The sequence below is a fragment of the Eschrichtius robustus genome, chromosome 5 (genome assembly GCF_028021215.1).
Source record: "Eschrichtius robustus isolate mEscRob2 chromosome 5, mEscRob2.pri, whole genome shotgun sequence".
In the NCBI taxonomy this organism is placed as follows: Eukaryota; Metazoa; Chordata; class Mammalia; order Artiodactyla; family Eschrichtiidae; genus Eschrichtius; species Eschrichtius robustus.
In genome coordinates, this window is record NC_090828.1 from 23,493,203 (window position 1) to 23,520,088 (window position 26,886).

General features: G+C 35.4%; 1 protein-coding gene across 1 annotated transcript in view; it reads right to left on the reverse strand.

The window, feature by feature from the left end:
• SPAG16 (sperm associated antigen 16) overlaps positions 1-26,886 on the reverse strand; it is an 894,878-nt gene that overhangs the window by 409,255 nt on the left and 458,737 nt on the right. The window contains exon 12 of the mRNA XM_068543791.1: positions 16,206-16,391. Coding sequence (XP_068399892.1) covers positions 16,206-16,391 — 186 coding nt within the window. The remainder of the gene's footprint in view (positions 1-16,205; positions 16,392-26,886) is intronic.

Here is a 26,886-nt window from a genome sequence, read left to right on the forward strand (position 1 = left end):
AAGATAATGGATGGTAAGAAGTTGTAGGGAACCATTTATTTAAGTTCAGGTACTGCAGGATATATACTTGTCAAGGAGAGAGATGTGGAGGAGTGATTTAACAGTTTGCAATCTACGGAACAACTATGACAGAACTACATGGGAAGGTGTAGGAAGTAACGGCTTACTTTGAATAAGGTGAAGATTTAAGAATGGATTCTAAGGGAAAATGTGAGGCAGAAGATGGGATAACATGCCATTAGTTAACTACTAGGGGCTACATAGGATATTTTAAAGGGTAGAGAAAATAGGAGACTGTGATGTGGCAGAAGGACAACAAAGATAAAGAGAATTAGAGCAGAAAAATGAATGCTTTATGACACAGAACAAATTATTCGTAAAAGCCAATTTTGGATTACCCAACAGAAAGAAGCAGCATGTGCCTAAGGCACCCACAAAACAGCTACACCAAAAAGAAGGATAAAGGGTAAAAAGAAAAGGGAAAAATAGAGAAAGAAAGATAGAATTTTAAAAGAATTTTATATTCTAAAGTAAACAGAATAACATCAAAGGGATTTTCATAGACAAAAACCGAGTCTTGATGGGCTTTCTTATACACATCGTTTATTGTTTTTAATTTATAAATGTTGAATTATGTGTGGGAGGAGTTTATTTTTGTGTGTGTGATTAAGGCCTTAAAACTCACAATCTGACTCTAATCAGAAAAAATAAATAGGAAAGAAAAGTGTATCCATCAGAGATTGAGGTTAGGCACGGAGGCTTCTTAGAAGGGCGTAGTCTTCCACTCAAATTTGGAAGGAACAAAAAATAGGTGGATTATTGGAGAAGAGTCTAGAGGGAATTTAATTCTGAAGAGTAGCCTCAGAAAAAAAATTGGCAATAAATAGTAGCCTCAAAAAAAATTTGGCAATAAATAAGACACGAGTGAGGGTCTGTAAGAAAAAAAAAAGATATTAACTAGAAAAAGAATATGAAATTTACTGGCCAGGAAAACCAGGCTGAAGTGATATTAGATAGAGAGAAAAATAGGTTTGGGAAGACAAAGAAACTAGACTAGCCCAAAAAAATTTGAAAGAAAAGAAAGCAAAAACTGAAGAAGTCACACTACCTGATTTTAAGACTTACTGTGTACTACAGTAATCAAGACTGTGTGGTATTAATGAAATAATAAATGCATAGATCAGTGGAATAGAATAGAGAACCCAGAAACAGACCCACATGAATATAAGTCAACTGATTTTTTATTTTTCTCCATTGAATTACTTTTGTGCCTTTCTCAAAAATCAGGTATTTTGTTTGTTTTTGTTTGTAAATTTTCATCAAACTGTGATCCTACACCTCAGCAAACTCTCTGACAAAGGATGTGAATCCAAAATAAGCAAAAAACTTTCAACAGAAAATGATCAGTAAGAAAACAATCCAATTAGAAACTGGGCCAGAACATGAACAGATACTTCAAAGAAGATATACAGATGGCAAATAAGTACAATCGACCCTTTGAAAACATGGGTGTGAACTGTGCAGGTCTACATATACACGGATTTTTTTTCAATAAATATCTACTATGGTACTGCAAAGTTCACAGTTGGTTTACTCTGTCGATTTGAAGGGCCAACTTTAAAGTTATACATGGATTTTCGACTGAGCAGGGGTTCATGCCCCAACCCCTACATAGTTCAAGGGTCAACTATATATGAAAAGATGGTCAACATCATTAGCCATTAGAGAAATGCAAATTAAGACCATGATGAGATACTACTAGACACCTATTAGAATGGCCAAGATAATACAAAAATACTAACAGTTCCGAATTCTGATGAGCATGTGGAGAAACCGCATTTCTTGTGCATTGTGACAGTAATGTAAAATAGTTTAGTTACACTGGAAAACAGTTTGGCAGTTTTTAATAAAGTTAAACGTACACTTACCATACAACCCACCAATTGTACTCTTGGGCATTTATTCTAGAGAAATGAAGACTTAAGCTCACACAAAAACCTATACATGAATGTTCATTGCAGCTTTATTTGTACTATCTCCAAAATGGAAACAAACGAAATATCCTTCAAGGAGTGAATATATAAGCAAACTGGTATACCTATACAATTTACTATTATTTAGCAATAAAAAGGGTTAAGTACTGATACACAAAATAGTTAAATGAATCTCAAGGGCATTTCACTGAATGAAAAAGAGCCAACCTCAGATGTTCACATACTATATGGTTCAATTTATATAACAATTTTGAATTGACATTTATAGTAATGAAGACCAGAACAGTGGTTGTCAAGGGTTAGAGTTGGGGGGAAGAATGTGATCATGAAGGGGTAACCTGAGGGAGTTTCCTTATGGTGATGGAACAGTCTGTATCCTGATTACAGAGGTATAGAGTTACATTGGTTACTCTCATTTACATGTGTGATAAAATTTCATAGAACTACACACACACACACACATGAAAATGCATGTAGTAGAAATTGGTGAGATTTGACTAAGGTCTGTGCTTGTGTTACTAATACTGTACCAATGTCAGTTTCCTAGTTTTGATAATATACAATAGTCGGATATTATCATTGGGGGAATCTGGGTGAAGAGTACATGAAAGCTGTTCATTCTTCAATTTATTCTGGGTAATTAAACTAATTCAAAATAAAAAGGTATAAAAGAGTAATAGGGATCATCTAAAATTTACTGAGCAGAGAAGCAATGATACTCTAAAATTACTCCAATAACCTATTTATAAGAATTTCTCCAACAATCTATTTTTAAGAATTGAGACAAGAAGTTAGACTCCATTTTCTTCTAAGAATGATCATAAAAGTCTATTTAAGTACCTAGGTCAACTGAAGAAGCATGAATTCTATAATATAAAATAGAGCTAAAATACAACTTTAATACTACATTCACATTTGCAGGGAGATGATTATAAGAGAAATATGGGGTTAGAAAGAGGATATATTGTTTGAAAACTGGTTGCCATTATTCCTTTCCCTAAATGCACACTTTTGTGTAGTCACTTCTTACACTGATCCTGGTCTTGGCCATGTGACTTGCTTTGGTCAATGGGACAGTTGCAAGCAGAAGCTTGAAAAAGAGGCTTGAACACAGGGGAGAAAGGAGTAGGGAGGGTGTTAGGGATTTAAAGATAGAGGAGAAAGGAATGAAATATTCATTTTGTATGGTAGAAAGTTAATTGACAGAGGAAATGCAGTAGGATTCAACTTGTGAGTTGAGGTTATAAATATAAAGTGAGACCAGTCATCATGATTCTGGTGTGTGTGTGTGTGTGTGTGTGTGTGCTCATGCACGTTTGTGTGTGTGTGTTTCCTATCCATGCTCAGCTCACCAGATGTAGGTAGAGAGTAGGCAGAGAACTGGTTTAAATAGAGTTGGGGTGTTGACAGGCAAAAAATGTGGAGGAAGAGAGGACCAAGGGATTTGCACCTGTGTGGGAAGGGCAGACCACTGTGAGGGACCTTGGATGTCACTCTGGGTAAGAAGGGAGAAACAGGAAGGCTGTTATCAGGGCAAGAGAAAAAACAGTGGAGACAATAAGTTATCAACACCTCTGGACTCAAAGAATTGTTGGAGCAGGTGGTATTAGAGGATACAAGCCAGGGAAGCGGGGTGGGGAATGGTACGCACAGAGCAGAAAACCTAAAATCGAGATTTGAAAGTTGTTGGAAGTAAGGAGGTGAAGAAACTGGAAGTCCAAGGTGTTAGATGAATTTTCTGCTTGGATACTGATATTGCACTCCATGAACACAGTAAGCCATGTGATAAATCGTTTCAAACGTGATGGGTATGACCATACAATGAAGGAGTGGCTAAGGGTATGGTCACAAAGCATGTGCTTCTGTGGTTTGTGAGGAGGCGGGAGGAAAGAAAGTGATCTAGAAGTGACAATGAAGAGCACGGAGGGGATGTAAATCATTAATTTATACATTAATTTTAAAAATGTTTATTACTTTCCCAGTATGTTCCAAGCTCTGTTTGAGTACTGGGAACAGATCGGTGAACAAACTTCCAGGTCCAGTGGTGGGAAAATTTGTGTCAGTATTCCAGAAAAATTTAACTTTTGCATATATATATGATAAATGTGTATAAAACTCAAACACATTTTATGTATGTACCTCAAAGACAGGGTCTAGTCATCACTAGTTATTATGAGTTGTAAATCTTTTGGAAAGAATTAAGGGGAGGTAGTTACAGGATCCATTAGAAAAGGAACTCTGTCTCCTCAAGGGAGACCAGTTTAAGTAGAAAGATAAAGAGTACAATGAAGAGATGGAGGATATAAAATATTTTGCTAACGACAGGCAGTGGATTCCAAAGCATACAGTGGAAGGGAGATCAGAGATGAGTGAGAAATCAAGGCTGATTGGTGGATATATGGGCAATAACTAGAATATAATGGCTGTTTTTATTGAGGTGATCCAAATAAACAAAACTCTCAGTCATATGGGATTAATCCCAATAGCCTCTTAAGGGAAGATAATCAATTCCAGCTTGGGGATTGGGTTCTTAGATAGAGTTTAGTGATAGGAATATGAACATAGGTAGTAAGAGCCATGATAATTCAGATAACGAAGAACTAATTTATTGTTGGGAGCTATCACTGAAAACTTCAAGTCTAAGACATCATAGTCGGCTTAGATATGATTCAGAGGAAATGAGAGCAAGGAATAGAGGTGGTTACATAAATAATTACCACATATTTGCTGGTTAATGTTATTTGTGTAAGAGATTTACAATCCATGATGAATATTAAGTACGTAGGCAGTACCTTCGAGGTGTAGATATATAATTTATTGTTACAGGTTTGCATATACCTATGATATATTAATTTGTATTTGTGTAACAGTGAAGCAAAGTTCAAAGTAAAGTTAAATTTACTCTGGAGATACTGACATTAATATTCTCTAAAAAGTGCATTTAATTTGTCACATGATAACTATAGAAATAGACAATGAAATGAATTATATAACACCTCTAAAATTGGAAGCATCAGATGCTTTTATAAACTTGTCAGACATTGGATCAAAGATAATCAAGAAAAAAATGTCAAATATCCACTTTCTTTTATAGCAGCCATGGCTTCACATAAAGATATCTTTTGTGTTTCTAGGCTAAAACACTGCACCTTTTAGAATACATATTTAGATAATCACCATGAATTTCCAACAGTAACTTTAAGTCTTAAATTTATGGGTAAGAAAGTTTTACTTGGACATGTATTCAGACAATAACACATACAATTACTATAACTAACTCATTCGACATCTTTAGTTTTTAAATGTCCTGAATTACTTAGCATAAGAAAAAACAAGTTTTGGATCTCTTTGTATCTGTCTGTATACTTAGGAAATCACATAATATAGGTATGCATCTTTCTAACCAGAAGTAAAAAAATTAAACATAAGCAGGGTAGGATACAACAGACACATCTTAGTATAATTATTTCTATTTGTTATTACTGAATAGCATTTTAGACTGTTTCTTGCTAATGCGTATTATCCTAAAATCCATCATATTCTTCCTCATGCAAAGCAAAAAACAAACTGACACCATAACCCCAAACCAAATTGAAATGGAACCATCACAGGAAAGTTCATTCTTCATGTGAAAACTGCTCTAAACTATCATAATTGGATGGTTTATGTGTGATGGATACCTATAGGCTACTAATAATACTCAAATACCAATAAAAAATTATCTTTGGAAAGATGACAGACTCAGCACCATTTTTAATATCCACGTCGTTGGTGGCTTATTACCCCGATGGTTCTACTTATTTCCAAGAATGGAGAAGTAGTACACACTCACAGCATCTCAGAAAGCCAGTCACCCTCAGTGATAGCTGCTTTGCATCTCTAGAGGTAAGGAATTAATATTGTGATCAATGACCAGGTTAGAGAACTTGTCTAATAATTTATAAATTGTAGAAAACCAGCAACACCTTCTTCTATACTGTAAGCTCCGCTAGGGCTAGGCTTCGTTTGTCCAATTCAGTGCTGTATCCCCAACTCCAGGGATAAGAGTTGCTAAATGACTGGTAAAAATTGAATAAATGAATAATCAATTTTAAAGATAGAAAGCAATTTGTAATAATTCCATGGGCAAATCTACTAAATGATTCAAGAAATTATGGGCCAAGTCAGAAGAGATGACTTTTCTCGAAGGTGAAATCCTGCTAGAGGCAATGCTTCCTGCAGGATCCATTCTAGGTTAAGAGGTAACCGAAGGCCAGACCAGGGAATAATCATTTCATGTTCCTTGACTGAAGAAGGTCTGGTTCATTTCCTACCCAGGAGACACATTAACAAGTTCTGCTCTTACTGATACACGTTAATATTTTGTACAAACTCATGCCAGATACTATGAAGAAACAATATTTAAAATTTCTATGAAAAAATGTCCCTAGTGTTTTAAGAGAACGAATTCAATTTTATTTAAATAGGAAGTATTTCCCATCTCACAACATAGTTTTATATAAGAAAGCAGTTTAATTCTACCTAAATTTTTATTGCTTGCTATTTTTATATCAAACAGTTTACATCTTTTGATATGATGCACTTGGACATCCAATTCATTTCAATAACAACTGAATCGAAACTTAGAGTTTCCTTTAAATGAAAACCATTTCAGTAATTCCAAAACAATGTTTCAGGGACATGGTAACACTTAGTATTTTCTGTCTCCAATAAATGGTTTTGAAACAAATTGGGTTTTGGAGTCATATAGAAAGCATAAGTAAGTAAGTAAGTAAGTAAATAAATAAATAAATGCAATTTAGATTAGATGATATTTAAAATATTTGAGATACTCAAACATTTATGCACTGCTTTAATACTAGTATATGTATATACATCAACATTTGGATATACACACACAAACACACGTAAGCATACTATACATATGATCAAACCTTAAATATAAACATATATGTGATTTTAGTTTTTTACCTTATGTGTACTATACCCATGTATCTTTTTAACATGTATGAATGAGAAAATACATCAAACCCTTTTAGTCACTATTACTGAGGAGCACTAAGACTCATCTATTGACTAGATTCTTTTGGGCAGGGGTGGAGAAGGAGTGTTGCATCTTTTATATGTCAAAGTGTTTGCTTTGATTGGCGCTAGTAGAGTAATAATATATCATGTTGTAAAACACATACATTCACTCCTTAGAACACCTTTAGTTTCATCTGTACTCATGAAAATTATTTCTAATATACAGTTCAGTTAGTTTGCAAAATAACAAACAGAGGTGTACCTTATTTACTGAAAGTTAGATACATATTATATAACTCATTTATATGAAATAGTGTTTGTTTTATAAATGTAAAGAGCTAAATGATAAATTTGTAATGACATCTATCTCTTTTATTGATCAGTTTCTATGTACTGATGTAAAAGAATGCTCACATCAAGTTTACTGAAGTGGACACTGCTGCTTGAAGCATTCTTCATGCAAACACACAAAGCCACACTGAAAAATCAAGAAGCTCTCTCACAACCAATCAATGTATAACTTGCTAAATGAAATCTGCACTTTAGCTTTAATATATTTTTCATCATAAGTAGACATTTCTTTAATAGTGCTTATTAATTATGCACTGTTTTGGAAGGAACATGACAGTGAAACTAATATGCTATTTTCTTTTTTATCATTTTTGTGCTTATCTATGTATTTATATTCAATAATACTCAGCTATCACTTAAAGCCTGTATTTCAAGAGATAATTATTCATTTGAACATAAATGGAAATCCAAGAAGATGTAATAATTGATTTATTATCCATGGAAGAGGATAAATTGATCACAACAGGTCAATTTTAGAATGTTACCATGTCTTTTAATATAACATAATTATGTTTCAAGCATTGCTCTAGCAGTCTATTAATATATACCTTGGGTGCCTTTTCAAGTATAAGAAGGCAAGCTGGGGGGTTTTACAATACAAGACAGGTATTAATGTACCAATAATCCATGCCCTTGAGTCTTAATACTTCCTACATTATTATGCTTTAAAACCATTAATATTGTACAATATGTCTTTCATCTTTAATATATCCAATTTTGCATATGTATCATAAAGGACATGACATATATTATTAACAAAATATATAATAAATACTAACCTCCCTTTTTGTAACTTATTTGGTGCTATCTCATCATTACTAATTTTGTAGTAAAGAAATAAATTTCTCACAATTTGGAGTTCATGTTGCTGCACTATCTGACCAAAGAAATTAATAGTACCTACTATTAAAAGAGGATAGCTCACCATTAAGAGAATCTTAATATTTCACATTTCCTTTTGCTTAATTTTAACTGTTCCCTTTATTTATAGCATTCTGTTTCTCTCATCTCATCCAGGATGGGGGTTATATTGCCCAATGAATTATTAAATTAAGAAGGAAGCAATGCTGGTGGGCAGGAAGGAACTCTCAGTTCTCTTTAATGGACTTCACCTGTTAGATAAACAATGAGAAGGCATCCCTCATTCTACAGTATTTCCTGGAATGCCAGTTGATGAATCTGGTTGGAAAAGCCTTTTATAAAGTTCACATTAGTGTTCCAGTGTAAAGAGAATGAGCTTTACGCCTTCCAGGTGTCTCAAAATATAACAGGTGATTTGCTTTCTCCTTCTCTCATAACTCATAACGCCTCAGCAATTCCTAGTGTCTTTATCTTCCAAATCTATCCAGAATACAAGCAATTCTCATTACTGTCACTGTTCCCATCATGGCTCAAACCTTCACTGTCTTTTGCCTGGATGGTTGCAATAGCCTCCCAGCTGCTCTTCCTGCTTTTACCCTTGTCTCCCCAGCCCTCCTCTGTCACAGTTTAATCGAAAAACAGTAACCAGAGTCATCTTGTTAGAGTATAAAACAGATTATGTGACTCTTCTGCTCAAAACTCTCCAGTGTTTTCCCATTTCATTGAGAATAAAGGTCAAAGACATTCAAATGGGCTACAAGGCTGTGTGTTATGTGCCGCATACACGTTTAACTGCCTCATCTCTACTGTTCACTTGTCTACTCCAGTCACACTGGCCTTCTTGTTGTTCCTTAGTCATATAAGTCCTGCTACCACCATAGGGGAGCTCACTGCTCAGAAAAGCTTGGAATGTTCTTCTCCTAGATATCGTCTTGGCTTACTGCCTCACCTACTTCAGATTACCCAAATATCAACTTCACAGTGAGAATTTCCCTGACCATCCTGTTTAAAATTGCAATTCCTTCCTATGCCCACCACTCCTTTCCACATTTCATATTTTATTTTTTCTCTACCAAACTTAACACCCCCAAATACTATATATAATAGTTTATTATTATTATTTTTAATTTGCCTTATTTTCTGCCTCGCAATAGAATGTCATCTACATGAGTACAGGAGTTTTTGTCTATTTTGTTCACTGATAGAGCTTAGTGACTAGACCAACGCACAGAACAAAGTATCCAATGCATATTTGTTGGGTCTATAAATAATTTTTGAAAAAAACAAACGTATAAGGTTAACCACAAAGCAGGTACTATTTTGTATCCTATCAGCCTGACTGCAATCAGCAAAACTGATTTTCATCAGTAGGTACAGTCAATGCTACTATGAAATTGAAGTTCTTAGTGTTTTTTTCTATTGTTCAAATGAAATCATTATTATTGAATCAGCTTTCCACTAATGGAGGCACTAATTTACTGTACTTGCATTTTAACAGCTACTTTTATAGGCATTAACTTCCCTGCAAACCAGTTATTTGACTTACAGATATTGCTAATGGCAAATAGGACTTCATAGGCTCCAACAGTATTGCAACAGATGTCAAGGATGAGAAGTGAGAAGGGGGAATGGAAAAAAAAAGCAGTTGAATGGCCATCTAATATCAGCACAGAGTTTCTATTACTATGCCATCCAAATGATTTTGATAACATTACAGGGCTTGTAGTAGTTGCCTTATTAATATGTCATGAGGAAAAAAAAAAACATTACCTGAAGAATATTTACAGGGTGCCTATACTGGACTGGGCAGATCAAAGTACTACAACAAACAGAGTGGGAATATAATTTTTCAAATAAAATAGAAATTTATTTTTTAATTTCTGACTAGTCCAGAGAATGCTGCAGGTGAACTGGAGGTAGGGATTGGGGGTGGCTTTACATCAAGCAGGCTGACGATCACACTGTCATTTTCAACGATTGGTTTCTAAGGTTACTCTGGTTATGGTCATTAATATCCCATCCCACCACATGGGAGAAAGAATATGGAAATGGTGCATATCATTTCAACTTATATTCTGTTGCAGAGAACTTAGTGACGTAACCACACTTAACTTAAAGTGAAGCTGAGAAACACCACTTAGATAGAAAGCCAGGTGTCCAATTCACATGGAAGAAGGAGAAAGCGAGTTCTGGTGAACAGCTAGCAGTCTCTGCCGCGGTTTGGCCTTTTGCGCACCAAATATTCACATGTACTGTATTCAGTTACACCCCGCCCCCCCCCCCCAAAAGGAGACAACACAAATTCTCACTCATTTACTGTTTGTATCTCTCAGTCCATGATCTCTGCATGATGCACAATCAGCTCCACTGGGTTGAAAGGTGTCTCTTGTATTCTAGTGACCACCAAATAAAAGACAAGTTTTCTGCCTTCTCTACTATCACAGATACAATGTACAATGATGAAGCAGGGCACAATACTGCAAGACAAACTCCAGTATAGAAAGTAGGAAAAAATGGGAAATACACAAGAGTCACTAGCCCAAAGAGTGACAGAATCCTGGGCAGGCGTCGTGAGAAACTTCGCCATTGCACTGAAGTTTTTTGATTGAATCATGCCTCTCTCACTAAGAGGAGCTCTTTGTTTATTATTCTTTGTGGTCTCTGGCTTTGTTCCATGGCCAAGGTTTTTCCTTGTCCATTTTCCTCTATGACCACATCTAAAGTGGGCGCTGTTGTCTGTGACTACCTTCCAAACTATATAACACTAGCAGTCCACTTCCTTTGAATGTAAGTTCAGGGTCCTGAGGACTGTTTTACAGTTTGAAGAGTCAGGAGGTTATTAAGGATAGGCTCATGGTTTCCTTGCCAATACAGTTCTCTCAAAAACGAGGTAGGTTTTCCGATATATTCGCTTCCAGTCAATGGAATGCAGCGGTAACCACAAATTACTTTTCTAAACATAGTTCTTAAACCTTTATTTTTCTCTCAAACATAATCTTGAAGTCATCTGAAACAATACACCTGGATATAAGGGTAGCAGATTTACTTTCCATTGTTTAGCTTCCAGAAGCTGAATTATACAAAGCACTCTGTTTCCTTCCATCCTTGTTACAAACCACTCAATTCTTGCCTTTGTAATATTGTGTTAAAAGCAGTGGGGGCGGCCACACTTGGTAACATTTTGCTTGTTTCAAATCCTTTCCCCTCAAACTACAAGCTAAGTACAAGCACACGGTCTGTGTTCCAAACCTCAGAGATACAGTGTGGTATAGGCACTCATACAAATACCCAACTACCTTGGGGAGAAAAGCGTCCACGGGCCAACCAGAATATCTTATCTGATATTATAAATTGCAGATGCATTGCACATTCTGTTTCAAAATTGCTGCAGTTTTAAATTACTTGTAATCTCACTGAGGGCAGTAATGGAGTCTTAGAATTTTCTAATGTCTATAACACAGTCCAACACTGGTAATTCATTTCATGAATATTTATTGATAATCTTATGCTTTAAAGAAACACAATTTTTATAGTCGACTGAGACATTTTCTGATTTTCCTATCTAATTTTCATCACTTTACAGATTTATGTAGAATAAGACAATTAAATTATAATTTGAATGTGGATGGGAACAGGGAAAGCACTTTCTTCATGCGTATGTGTTGATTTTCTCTATTATTTATGCAACCAAATTGCCATGCGTCAAGAATTCTCTACTTAGGATACAATGGTGTGTGTGTGTGTGCTTTAAGACTGATTTTTAAATGGTTCTGAAGAAACCAGGGGCAGGACAGGAATAAAGAAGCAGACGTAGAGAATGGACTTGAGGACACGGGGAGGGGAAAGGGTAAGCTGGGACGAAGTGAGAGAGTGGCATGGACATATATACACTACCCAATGTAAAATAGATAGCTAGTGGGAAGCAGCCGCATAGCATAGGGAGATCAGCTCAGTGCTTTGTGACCACCTAGAGGGGTGGGATAGGGAAGGTGGGAGGGAGACGCAAGAGGGAGGAGATATGGGGATATATGTATATGTATAGCTGATTCACTTTGTTATAAAGCAGAAACTAACACACCATTGTAAAGCAATTATACTCCAATAAAGATGTTAAAAAAAGACTGATTTTAAAGCATATATTTGAAAATTAAGGTAGCAATCAATGATTACAAATTAAAACACATGTACGTTTCCTCTTTTGTATAAATGATTATTCAAAAGATCATTGAAGTACTACTTTCAATTATTCATAGAAACCTTGTAGAGTGTCAGTGCATCCAGACTAAGAATGCCACAGATATTGTTCAGAGATTCTTATTAGCATTTAGTAAACGTGGGTCTTGATCTGCATTTTTTACATTAATTATGATTTCCAGGTATACAATTTTCTGGTGAGGAGCTAATTAGATGGTCTTAGTAGGTAATATCCAATTCAGGAAGAGTTGTAGGGCTAGGGATATGACACCAACCAAAGGATATTCAAGGCTGAGCCAAGGGTTCAAAGGGAAGGGCAGACTGTAAATACGAAAAGAATATATTCTAAATTCTTCCTTCTCTGGTTAACAGCAGAGTCTATCAATATTTTTTTAATTAAAATCTATGTGGCATTAGGCTCCCCTGGTGGCGCAGTGGTTAAGAGTCTGCCTGCCAGTGCAGGAGACAGGGGTTCAATCCCTGGTCTGGGAAGATCCCACATGCCGCGGAGCAACTGAGCCTGTGTGCCACAACTACTGAGCCTGTGCTCTAGAGCCCACGAGCCACAACTAGTGAGCCCACGTACCACAACTACAGAAGCCCGTGTGCCTAGAGCCCGTGCTCTGCAACAAGAGAAGCCGCCGCAATGAGAAGCCTGCGCGTTGCCACGAAGAATAGCCCCCGCTCACCGCAACTAGAGAAAACCTGCGTGCAGCAATGAAGACCCAACGCAGACAAAAATAAACAAAATAAATAAAACTTTAAAAAATAAAAAAATAATAATAAATTTAAAAACAAAACTATGTGGCTTCAATATAAAAGTATGTGACCCAGCATAGCACAGTTTCTACCACCATCATCTTACCAAGGCAAACAACCTCTCCCCTTAAGTCACTAAGCCAGTTCCAATGACCTATAAAATTTTAAGCAAGACACTAGTTTCAGACATATCTACACAGTATGGATCCATGAGCAATCATAAATTACAGCTCAGTGCTTTGATTATAACTTTGAAAGGTCTATCAATAGCCACCAAAGAAACAATCAATCTCTCCCCATTTGTCAATATTTATCCACTACCTCAGCTTCAAAACTGGTATAATTTCTTTGTCTTTGATGATGACGGTGAGCTCTTGACATTCATGGGAAATTTGAAATGTAAAGGATTTTTGGCATCAATCAGAAGCAGTTTTGATCTGTTATATCAATATCTACTGGGTCTCAACTGGAAGACAGTATTTGGATATCAGGGTTATGGAGAAAAGCTTTCAAGTCAAAGTGTCTGAAATTATTCTAAGTAGGGCTGAGTCTACTGGGAATCCTTTTTTTTTTTTTTTAACACAGTTTGATTTAAACACTCTGAATGATTAAGACATTTGAAGATATATTTTAGAATGGACCACAGTCTTCTATTAAAATCCTCATCTAAGCCAAAAGTGATAAAAAATTAAAATTAGATAAATGTTAAAAGTTCACTTATATAAGTCCTAGAGATCTACTGTACAACACAGTACCTATAGATAACAGAACTGTTAGCATACTTAAAAGTTTTCTAATAGGCTAGATCTTATATTAAGTGTTCTTATAAAAATAACAATAATAAAGAGGGCAGGAGGAAACTTTTAGAGGTAATAGATACGTTTATGCATTGATTGTAATGGTTTCATGGGTATATATTTATCTTCAAACTCATCAAGTTGTTTACACTAAATATGCACAGCTTTCTGTATGTCAATCATACTTCAAAATAAAGTGGTTTTAAAAAATTCCAGTAATCTATTATAATAAATATTTATGAAATATGGTTGCATACTATAGAAACATAATAAAATTAAGAATTACATGATTGATTATTCCAGATAACCAAATGGTACACACATGAGTATTAAAACCTATCTTAAATTGTCACTATTTTAGACAGAAATAGGTTTAAAATGTATTATTTAGAGCTATGTTTTCTCATTCAGAATATGACAAACATTATTGATCTGTATCTTTGTAACTCAAGTGGATTATGCTATTTATCCATTAATGCTCTGTAATTGTCAAGGTCTGGACAGGAGACAGAACTTGCACTTAACATTTTAACAGCAAGAATTTAATATAGGGGATTGTTAACTATGCATAAAGTTGTTAGCTAGATAACTAAAAAGAGAAAGCAAGAACATTAAGGTATCACGGAGAAAGCCACCGCAGGAAAGAGCTACCACCCATAGGACTGAGTGAACAAAGGGACTGCAGTGGCATTATTGAAACGTAAAACCTTGGTGGAGGCACTACAGAGCTGAAACTCAGCCCTCTGAGGAGGGGGCACGTGATTGCTAGTATTGATGTTCCTCATCTTGGAAAAGAGGCCATGCAGAGTTGGGAACACAGAGCTCTGAGAAGGGGCCACCTGTTTGCTGGAACTAACGTCTTTGATGATGGACGGCATGAGGCAGCTGTTTCTGCGAGCACTGGAAAAACTGTCAACTGGATTCAGCTGCTGTGATGAGAACAAACTGCTGTTGCTAAGGTGAAGTGCTGCTAGGGGATGTCCACTGGAACCGCAAGCCCAGAAGAAGCCCACAGGAAGGGAACAGGAAGAAGCAGGCCCCTCTACCTCCTCTAGACTTGTGGTCCCCTGCAGGTGCCCACTATTACCAAAGCCTAATAGAGAGTCAGATGGCAAAGCAAAATGTGGTTTGCAAAGTTCCAGCTCCAGCATCACAAAAAAGATACAAAAGGGTGAGTTTGGTACTGAGAGAAAATAGCATAATGACTGGCACATGGCCTTAAGAGATAATCAAACTACAGATAGAACAGAGCATACCCTTTCAAGGAACCCTCCCAGGAAACCTGTTGACTTTTCTGTAAGTACCTTACGTGCTCTCTCTTCTAAATATGTCATCCATGATTCACGGAAGAGTGGGGAAAGTTTGTTAAAGGTACCTGTTTTACCCATGACCCCCAAAACAATAGTGTCCACCTTTAATGCAAGTTCATCTTTCTCTTACAAAATAAATTACAATGGCTCAGTGATAACTGTTCACACAAATTTTGAGGAGTCACTATCACTTATATTTGGAATCCGGGCATGGATTAAAATATTAAAGTGATCAGAAATCTGACTGATGATCTGTAATCCCTTAGTTAGCTGAAGCAATCAGGGTATTTGATACCAGCTCTTTTTATCTTATTTGTATACCTAACAGGATGGAATAATCACCCAAAAATACATGGATGACAGGTATTTTGATAGCAAAAATATAATAAATTTGTCTGTCTTGAATTAAGATCAAAGCATATGGTATTGTATAGGACTTTGCTTACAATAAATTGGATTAATTCTTACAATTTGTGAATTGCCAAGAAGCATTTACTTTGGGAAATGTTACAATATATCAAAATTTAGTGAAAAGCAAACAATTATTTCTGTCATCTTCATGCCTACTGAATTGTTGGCTTGATAATCCAGAGAGACAGCAGACCTGTGGAGGGGAGAACTAAAAATCTAACTCTTTAAAATAAGTATTTGTCTCTATCTTGCTTAAAACAAACAGCTTTCCAATGAAGCAATTCTAATCTGATTACATAGGATTGATCTTGAACCTACATTTAGAAAGAACTCATTACATCAACAGAGATTAATGGAATTAGAAATGGATTTCACAGAGATTATTTAAGTAACTCTATAGTTTTATAATTAACAGGGTTTTTTTTTAATTTCCCACTGAGGGAAAATTTATCCATGTATATTTATCAACAGAGAGTGCTAATATTGTTCAAAGTACTTCTTACCTATTAACATCCCAGATTTTGCTAGTTGTATCCAATGAGGAGGAAGCCACAAAATCACCACAGGAGTGCCACGTGCAGGACCATACTGCATGGGTGTGTCCTTCGAAGGTCAAAATGCAATTGCCTTTAGACAGGTCCCATAATTTAACTGTAGTGTCACCACTTGAAGTAGCCAACTTGTTGCCACTATTTGCAAGAACATAAAAAGGTAATCTGTTAAAAAAATCAACTTGCAGTTAATTTATTCTTATGAATGGTTGTATTCTGTGAATAACGTGTGTGTGTGTTTGTCTGAGTTATTTTTACTTTTAATGACATATCTTTATGCCTGAATCTTATTATCTTATTTGAGTCTGCACAATTTGATACTTCCTTATATTGTTTAGTAATTCAAATTGATTAGAGAACTGCTGTTGCACAGTTTCTGTATTAATTCTATATTCTTCCAGATTAATCCACTAAACAGCCCTTTTTTAACACATACTTTGGTTTCAGGGCTATGTTAGCCTCTGTGGATGATATAGCCTCAGAATGATGAAAATTCAGACGTGGGCTAAGACAATTTCAAAAACGTAATACAATATAAAACAGTAGGTCAGCACTGTTTATGTTTGTATTAATTAAATGCTGCAGGAGTGCAGTTTGGATGATGAAGAAATATGTGAATCAGAAGTGAGAGGGCTTTGGAGCTACATCTTGAGAGATGAAAGATTTTGAAGAGCTGAGTGGTTAAGAATGAGTCACTGGATTTTCCATTTGAGTCATTAGTAGATGTTAAAAAAGCAGTGGCTTTCAAATGGTGGACCCAAAAGCAAATTTAAGAAATGAGTGGGTGTCCATGACGGGAAAAGAAACATCTAAGTTTTTTTGGTAAAATATCAACTGCAAGAAAATTTCAATGCCATCATCTTCTCCACATCCTTCAGCATTGTTTGCTCCTTCTATGTGTTCTCTTAGTAACTTTTCTCTCACTGAATATAATGAACTGCTTATCTGCCTCCTTCCCTGTGTTTTTGGTGGGGAACTGTTTCCTCTCTCTGTTTCTACAGCATCAAGCATTATGATTAACCAACTGAAGTGCTCATTAAATGCTTTCAGAATGAATAAATATATGAATGAATGAATGAAGTGATGCTATAAATGAAGAAGAAAAGTTGCCCAAAATTTCTAAGACCGTTAATGGCACTTGCATCAAGACAAGCATTTTGCTTGCTTGCTTTTACTTGCTTACTTTTATGCTGAGAGAATTAAACTTTTATGAGCAGCAACCACTGGAGAGGAAGGCTCAGAGATGCTGCCAGAAAAGCAGATTATAGAGTGAAGACGTTTGCATTAGAGTGATAAAAGGATATTTATTTCTTTTTCAAATCAGCAGATTTTAAAAATTACTAAAAAACGTACTATATAAGGGTAGTCCTTTACTAATAGGTAGATATTAAAAACTGTCCTTTGCTTTGCAGCTGTTGTTTATCTGTACATGTTTGCCATTAAAATTTTTACTTTTTAATATTAAAAACTGGACAATACATTTGTCTAAAGATACCGCATTATAACATCACATTGAGGGTTATAGCTTCAAAGTATGAATCTGGGTACGGGCTGGGGGGGGGGACACAGACATTCAGTCCATGACAGTAGATAAGTTAAAAATAGGGATGATAGAAAAAAAGAATACAGTTTCCTGGTCAAAATCTCAGAAGAGAATGATATAAAATGGGATACAGGCAACACTCAAAGAAATGAAAGTTGACAATTTACAGAAACTGGAAATTTAAGACGTAGAACCACAGATTCTGGAAGAAAAACGTATACCAAGTGGAATAAACAGTGTAAACAAAAAGAAATCTTCACTTAGATAAATTTTAGTCAACTGCAGAGCACCATAGGCAACAATAAAAATAGCGAGAAAAATAAGAAGAGAAAAAAATAGAAGGAAACGTTATTTATTTACATAGTGCTTAACACGTGCTAGAAGCTCTACTAAGCAGGTTATATAATGTGATCCTCACAAGCATCTAATAGTTTGGGCAGCTTTATTATCTTCAAAGCACTTGAACAGTATCACAGAGCTAGTAAGTGGCAGATCTGGAATTTCTTCAAAGAGCCAAGAGAAAATCAGGTTACTTTAGAATTATCAAAAATTTCTCTCAAGACAGGCAAATAAAAATATCCTCAGCTAAACAAAGCAGTTCTCCCCTACAAGGAACTACTACGAATGTATTTCAAGGGGGAAAAAAAAACGGATCCTAGAAGGAAGATCTGAAATGAAGGAAGGGTGGGCAAAGAATCTGGTAAACATGTCAGTATATCCAAACACTTATATAACATCAATAGGGCTTGAAGAAATTTAAACAAGAAAACAACAGTAATATTGACAATAATATTCCTGTGGAAGATACTACATTGATAAATTTTAAACTTTATGAGGTCAAGTCTGCATGGTAAAATGTTAAGGGTAACCACTAAAAGAACAGGAATAGAGTACATAACTTCTAGACCAGTACAAAAAACGAGAAATAGGTTTTTTTTTTAATATCCAAAATAAAGCAAGAAAGGAGAAATACAGCACTAGAATAAGTGGTAAGAATAGAAAACAAACAAAAAAAGACAGTAGAAAAAAATTGAAACATAATAATACCAGTAAATACAAATGACCTAAACAGGAAGTTAAAAGACAAAGATTTTTCAGTTTGGCTAAAAATGAACAAGTTCAGCTACATGATGTTTACATGAGGCACACTAAACTCCTAAGGACATACAAAGGTGAAAAGTAAAAAAACAAAAACAAAAACAAAGATACCTAGGCTAAAAGGAATGAAAAAAAAGATGAAGTGGCTATATTAATATCAGACAAAAAAGACCTTAGGGCAAAAATGTGTTATTAGGGATAAAAAAAATCCCTACGTAAATAAATAAAATGAGAAAATGTTTCACTCCTAGGAAGATTTTTAAACTAAATTATATAAAAATACTGAATTTTAAACTAAATTATATAAAAATACTGAACTAAATTATATAAAAATACGGAATAAACACTTTTATCTTAACTGATAAAAGTGACAATGTTAGCACCATAGAAACAAAAATGACCAATCTACTGTCAAAGTGAAAGATTTATACACCTCTCTCAATTTATTTTCTAATTCAAAATTCAAAAAGATATGGAATCTTTAAGGAATAAAAATTACAACCTTAATGGCCATATATAGAAGCCTTCACCAAATAACTAGTGACTATACATTCTTCTCAAGTATATATGGAACATTTATAAAAACAGACAATATAGAAAGTCATAAAGCAAGTCTTAACAAATTGAACATATTTGTTATCACAGAGGTTATGTTTTTCTCATCACAATTCAATTGTTATAAATGAATAACAAAATCATATATTTTTAAAACCTGTATATATGTGAATTTTAAAACAGTTTTAAATAACTTACATATCAAAGAAGAAATAACAGTGGATATTTAACAATAATTAGAACTAAATGAAAACACAACATATTAAAACTATGAAGGTGAAATCAAAATAGAACTTTAAAGGCAACTTAATTTCTTGACCTCCTAATAATGAAAAGAATACAGCCTCAAAATTGTTCTGCTAAACATGAGACTTTAAGTTTAGAAAAAATATGCTATCAACTATTACAATGGAAGATCAATAAAGACCAAAGTGGTTCTTTGAAAAAACTAAAATAAATATATCCCTGCTAAGGCTGAAAAAAAAGAAAAGAAAAACATCCCTCAATATGACAATCTATTAAGCCATACACTAAAGAGATTTTACAAAGGTATAAAGTAGTGTCATTCTTTTCATTTTTCTTGGAAATTATATTGATTTTTCATAACAAATGTTATATAAGCATGAGTTTTTTGCAGCTTATGAACAGCCTACAAACATCAAATTTGGTTGGGTCAAGCCAATTTATACTTTACAAACAGTAAGCAAGAATTATCATCTGTTTTTATAAATACTTTATATTTTCTGTAAGTGCTTTATTCCTTATTTTTCCATATTCTTTGTGCAAATTTTTGACTTTTTCAGACTTTAGCACATAACTGCAGAAATATTAGAGTTTGTTACTGTCGAAAATGACTTCAGTTTTGAGAACTAAATATATTATAGCTTCCAGATTGATGCTAATTACCCGTTTTTACAGAAATGTGCTAATGTGTTTCATTAGAAAGGGGTGGAACAGAAAGAAATTAATGCCTCTTGTGTCACAAAATAGGAAGTGGAGAGAGTAGAAACAAGAAGATGTGGTTGGCTTCTCACTCTGGCTCTGCTAGACGACCTACATGACCTTGGACAGGCCATTTCACATTTACATTTAACACTTGTGAAATTCATTGTCTTTATTTGAAAATATGGATGATATGTTCTGCTCAGTATAATTTAAAGTATTGTTTTGAAGATCAAATCAAAGAACTTTTATAACAGCACATTTTTAATTCCAGGTATCATTCAAACTTGCGATTACTTTTTAAGAAAGATTCTCTTGTGATCTCTAGTTCAGTTTTTATGTGAAACTGTTTACCCACATTTCCATAAATAATGGAATGAGATCCAATTACTACCATTATATTGTAGTCTCATCTACCTGTGTCTATCTACTCAATAGGACTATGTAAATTTGTAAAAGGACTATCAGTCACAATATTCTCAATTACCACAGAATACGCATGTATTATTTTATGTAGCAGAATAACATACAACCAAAATCTAATTAAATTATTTTCTCCCTCTGTGTTTGCATAGGTAAAAGATCTAATTTTGGTTTCACTGAGCTCATAAAATGATGACATTAGGAAAGCTCACATTTAGAATTTAGATTACTTGAAAAACACTGTCACATTTGAGATACATTTTTACTGTCCCGTTTGTGAGAGTCCCCCAAACTTTAAGCTAAAAGTTAAAAGGGCTTTATGCTTTCATACAAGTTACTTTAAACCCTTACTTAGTCTTCGATACAGAGCTGCTTGGCTGCATTAGGGCTGGGTGTTGAGGGCACTGTGAAAGAGGAAAGTAAGGTAAGTACAAGTCCACACAGAGAATGGTCTTGGTTGGTTTTCTGAAGTAAAGGGTGCCCATGTCCAAATGTTCTTGCCTTCACTCCCAAGTGATACACCCTTTTTTTGTGCGGGAATCTGGAATCAACCAAGAATCACAAACAAAGCGAACACGGAAGACAGCATTATATGCAGATATTACAGACTCCAGCAGAATCAGAGAGGCAGGATTGAGCATTCAGGAAAGAATAGGCTTTCCCCGGCTGGCTGCAAAACTACTGCCCTTTCTTGGGAGGGTAGACTGCTTGGAGCTCCAGGTTCACCTCTGTCAATTGAGAAACTTCAATGGGATTCTCAGCTCAACCATCGTTTACACAGGAAAGGCAAGATGCTGGCAAGTAGACTCCCTTGCAACTGTCATACAGCGTTTTTAAGATATACTATTTATTAGGTAAATGCACGAATGATATACATAATAAGGAAGGAGAGAGTTCAACTGGAAATATATCTGTGTTAATAGAAGCATAGCCTATATCATTTAGGGCTGCATGTATGAACAAGTTTACATATAGCAAGACATCTTGGTACAGAGGAAAGAAAAATATAGAATTACGAAACTACTAACATGTTACTAGTTATTTTTATTCTGTTTTATCCTTTGTATTTACGTTATTGTTTTAGGTTGTAGAAGCAGAAGAATAGAAATTGGTAGGTTAGTTTATGAAACTTTAGGTGGAGATTATGAACAATGGTGTCATCTTGGAAATAAGACAGAGATGTCCCCAGAATGCCTTCAAACTTTCAAGTATCAATTTAAATATGGTGAATTATATATTTTATTATTTAGTTTTCTTATTGTATCCAACATGCTTCTCTGAGTATTCTCCAGTCGTCATTCATATACGTGTACGTATGTGACATATTAAAATTGAATATTTGTGAAAAACATAACCTTGGGTAATTAAGTGATGTTCTCATTCTTTTTTAAATTAAATTTCTATGCATACCTTGGGTTTTTGTCTAGAAAAAATTATTTTCAGGGTATTAAATCTAAATTTTTTCAACTACCTCAAGACCTCTACATTTGATACTTTCCTTTTTTTTTTTTCCTTTCTTTTGGCCCAATGTTCTAGGTAGAACAGAACACAAAGTGCAGGGTACAGGCCCTGAGAAGGGCATGAGTTGTTCAAGAAGCTGAAAGGTCAGTGTCGGGGGAGGTGGGGGAGGCGGAAGGTAGAGGAGGTGGGGAGCAGAATGGATGGGAGGGGGTAGTGAAGATGTAGAAATGGAGACTTGAGAAGTAGGAGGAGCCAGGCCACTCAGGGCCTTATTGGCAACAGTGAGGTATTTGGAATTTAGCCTAAGTGCTAAGAGATTTCAAGACACAGGAGACTCATTCATCCATTTCACAGTTGGTCACATGCTCCAGACACTGTGCCAGACAACTCAGTCCAGCATTCCTCCATGCTTTTCAAACACACCAACCATGCTCCCCTCTGCACACACTGCCTCTGACGCTAGGATGCCACCCGCCTTGGATATTCCCATGGGTTGGTCCATGACTTTAGTTAAAAACCTTTTCTTTAACTTCACCTTATCATGGAGGACATCTCTGACAATTCCACTGAAAATACTGTATCATCTCAGTTTTTTGCTTCTCCCTTTTCCCCTTCACTGTTTATTTTCTCTATAGCACTTATCACCATCTATTAAGCTATATATCACTTTTTTCATTTATTGTCTCTCTCTGCCAATAGAATGTGACATGGATGAGGGCAGGAACTATTTTCTACTCCCTACCATATCCCCAATGCCTAGCTTTGTGCTTAGCATGTAGGGACTCTCAATAAATAGCTGCTGAACCAATGACTCAATGAATGAAACACAATCACGAATATGACAACGTTGCTGAATCCGTTTTTAATGGATAATTCTTGAGGTTTAGAAATACAAAGAACAATGTAGGCAAATGGATCCTAATGCCCCATTTTACCATGGGATATCTTATTTGGGTATTTATTTTCTCAAAGAAGCTTTATTTCATGGCATGATAAATTATTTCCTTCTGAATTCTGCCTGAGTTGTTATATATAAAATTTCAGACCATGTTGAAAACATTATCATACAGCCTCAGGAAAATAGCATTTCCCCCATCCACCTCATACCTTCTTTGGACAGATGCAGGACATAAATAAATTCAGTGAATAAGTAATTAGCTCACTTTTAGTTGCAGAAATGATATATTTTCTATTTCTAGGGAAAAGTCAAAGAGTCTTTGAGTCTTTGGATCATCACAACAGGGGTTTAATAAAGAGTCATGGTAGTGTAACAAATTCTAAGCATTAGGTCTGAATTACACCAGTAGCCTCCTAACTGCTTCTGCCCTCGTCCCTCTACAATCTTTTTTTTTTGGTACAGAAGCCTAAAGGATCCTGTTCATGCTGCTCCTCTGCTCAAACCCTCCAATGGCTCCTCATCTCCCAGAGTAAAAGCCAAAATCCTAACTACAAAATAAGGCCCTACACGATCCACCCATCACATGCCTAGTTACCACTAATTTCTTCTCATAGCACTCTCCTCCTCCCTCTCTACTCTAGCTACACAAAGACTTCAAACCCACTGTTTTTTCTTCTGGGAATGTTCTTTCTCAGAAAACCAACGACTAGGTTCTTTCCCTATCTTCAGGACTTTGCAGAAAGACACATCAAGGAGGCCTATCTAAAATGCAATCTCACCTCTGATACTAGGCTTCTTTCCTATTTTGTTTTGTTTTGTTTTCAGTAGCACTTACTATTAACTTACTGTGTATTTTACTGATTTCTCTTGTCTATTATTTGTTCTCTTTAAGCCCTCACAGTTTCGTGGGCCTCTGCTTTACCTAGTTCTGTGCTGTTTAATATAGTCACAGATAATGAATGCTTTTAAGTTGGATTCCACATCCTGTCTGGATCTAGTTCTTACAGAAACATATTGCAGTTGGCCCTCTGTATTTGTGGGTTCCAAATCCACAGATTCAAACAACTGTGGATCCAAAATATTTGAGAAAAACACTCCAGAAAGTTCTAAAAAGCAAATCTTGAATTTGCTGCATGTTGGCAACTATTTACATAGCATTTACATTGTATTAGGTATTATAAGTAATCTAGATATGATTTGAAGAATATAGGAAGATGTTCATAGGTTATATGTAAATACTGTGCCATTTTATATTAGGGACTTGAGCATCTGCAGATTTTGGTATCTGTGGGGGTCCTGGAACCAATCCCCCAGTGGATACAGAGGGACAACTATATTTACTAATAGCCTCAATCCTACCATCTTGCAACGGTGGGATTACAATTAAAAATTTTAATTAAATTACCGTCTCTCTGAGCCTAGAATGTGAAGACCCAGCTACTGCCCCTCTTCTCACAAAGTTCCAGGAGATGCCTCATTTTCATTCAGACCAGGAACCACGCCTCTTTCTCATATCACCAGAGTCAAGACCTCTCTATTTCCAAATATTTTGTCTATTTCTGGCCCAGTGTTCACATGGTCCATAGGACAGAGAAACAACTCTTTATCAAGTATTTGTTTTCTTTGGCCACGTATAGCAGTCCTTCTCTATGTTCGAATGTGGCCTTGCACATCACTGAGTCTGCTTACATATGAGGAAATTTCTACAACCCAAATTCTCTAGTACTTGGGTCTCTTTCAACCAGTTCTCTGCTAAAATTAGATTATTGTGTTTTTTTTAAGTTTGTTAGTTTATTCAATTACTTCTGAGGATCCTCTATTTGCCAAGGATACAAAGGATATGAAGGATATAAAGTACACATGTTTCTCAAATTCTTTACATTGTTTCTTTGGATTATATTACAAGAGTTAGAAGTTTGTATATTCAGAGATCACTTTTTCCTCTTCCCCTTCACCACCATAGAATTGCTTTTAGTGAGCTGTCTGTGGTTTTGTTCTACTGCACGAGAGTAAGGAAGGTTAAAAGGCACAGCACTACGAAAATCTGTATTATTGAAAGGTTATCGTTGAGGCTATTGTTCAATAGATTATATATTACACTAGAGTATCACATACTCTTAATATGGGCCAAGGGTTGAAATGTCATTCAGGCCTTAATAGCAGGAGCCACTGCATTGCTGCTGAACAGCTTGAGGGGATTTCTCTTATTGACAATGAAAATTCCATGGCCGACTAGGTCTAATTTCTGTTGACTGTTAGAATACGTAGGCCCAAAAAGTTGAAGCCCTCCGTTGGCAATTAAAGAAAATAACATTATATTATGGCTTTTATTAAGGAATGAATGTCCATATAGCCAACCTTTAATAGAAAGGATTTAAGGTAGAGTACATGCGTTTTATGTATTAACTTGACTCCTTGCTTCATGCTATTTTACCTATTCTAAATTATCCTTCACCTTAATTATCTCTCAAAAACATTATCTTCTTATAGTTGCAATTTTTCTACATTCCTTTTGAAAAGGCATGATATAAAATATAATGCAAAAATCTCAAAATGTACTATACACTGGGGATCTAAAGATAATTGAAATAAATTTTGCCTTCAAGGACCTCATGGTCTAACAGTTTACACAAATATATAACCAATTAATTATAATATTTTCATAAATATTTTAATATATAATATACAGGATACAGTGACAGAGGACAGAGAAGGGTGTAATCAGTTTTCTACTTGGGAGACGGTCATGAAGTCCTTAAAAAGGCAAACATTTGAACAGTATCTATACGTATAAGCAGGTGTCCACAAGGTGAAAATAGGAAAGAAAAAAGGATGAGTGTTCAGCATGTGTAAACTGTGGGATATTCAGAGATTGTTAAGTATTTTGCTTTCAGGAAGAGAAGAGTAATGGAAAAAGTTGTCTAAATAGATTAAAAATGGTCATATAACAAAAGATCCTTCCTACAGCCTTAAAGAGTTTTCATCTGTAGGCGATGAGGAGAAATGAAAGGGTTTTAAGAGGAGTTGGAAAAGCAAGTCAGATAACAATTTTAAGATGATAACTCTGGGAACACGACAAAAACCAGATTGTTGGGGGAAGAGCGGAAAAGATGTTAGAGAATTGATAGTGATTTCCCAAAGAGGCTGGCACTTGATTATAGAACTTCATTATTTTGAGATCTACGCTTTGTATAATTATAGTCATTCCCAGGTTCTGGTAAATGATTCTCAAGATAAAGTCTCAGTCTAACACTTGTGTTGTCCACTTCGCTAAAAGATTGTTCCAAGTCTAAACTGTAATAATGAGGATATGCCATTTTTCCAGTGGAAAGCCCCTCTGTGATGCTGCTGCTTCGTTACCTTACCTTCTTTTGACCTCTGATCTGAGTCAGTAAAAATCCTTAAACGCAGAATTTTTCAATGGACTCTTTTCTGACTTTCAGGAATACATGGTAACCAAAACATGCAGGTGTGATGCTGAGTTCAAGTCTTCGGAGGATTGATCTGGCAAAAATATTCAAGGTCAACAGAGGTAGGACTCGTATTTCATCACCTGAAGCAAATGACTAAATATAGAATGAAATACTTTCTTAGCAGCCTCTGCTTTGGCACCAAGAGTTGTTGCACAAAGCTGCAATAAGATAAGAAATGTAGTAAAGAGGATTGCTTTCCACAGACATGTGAAAATTCTAACTGAAATTGGGATAATATTT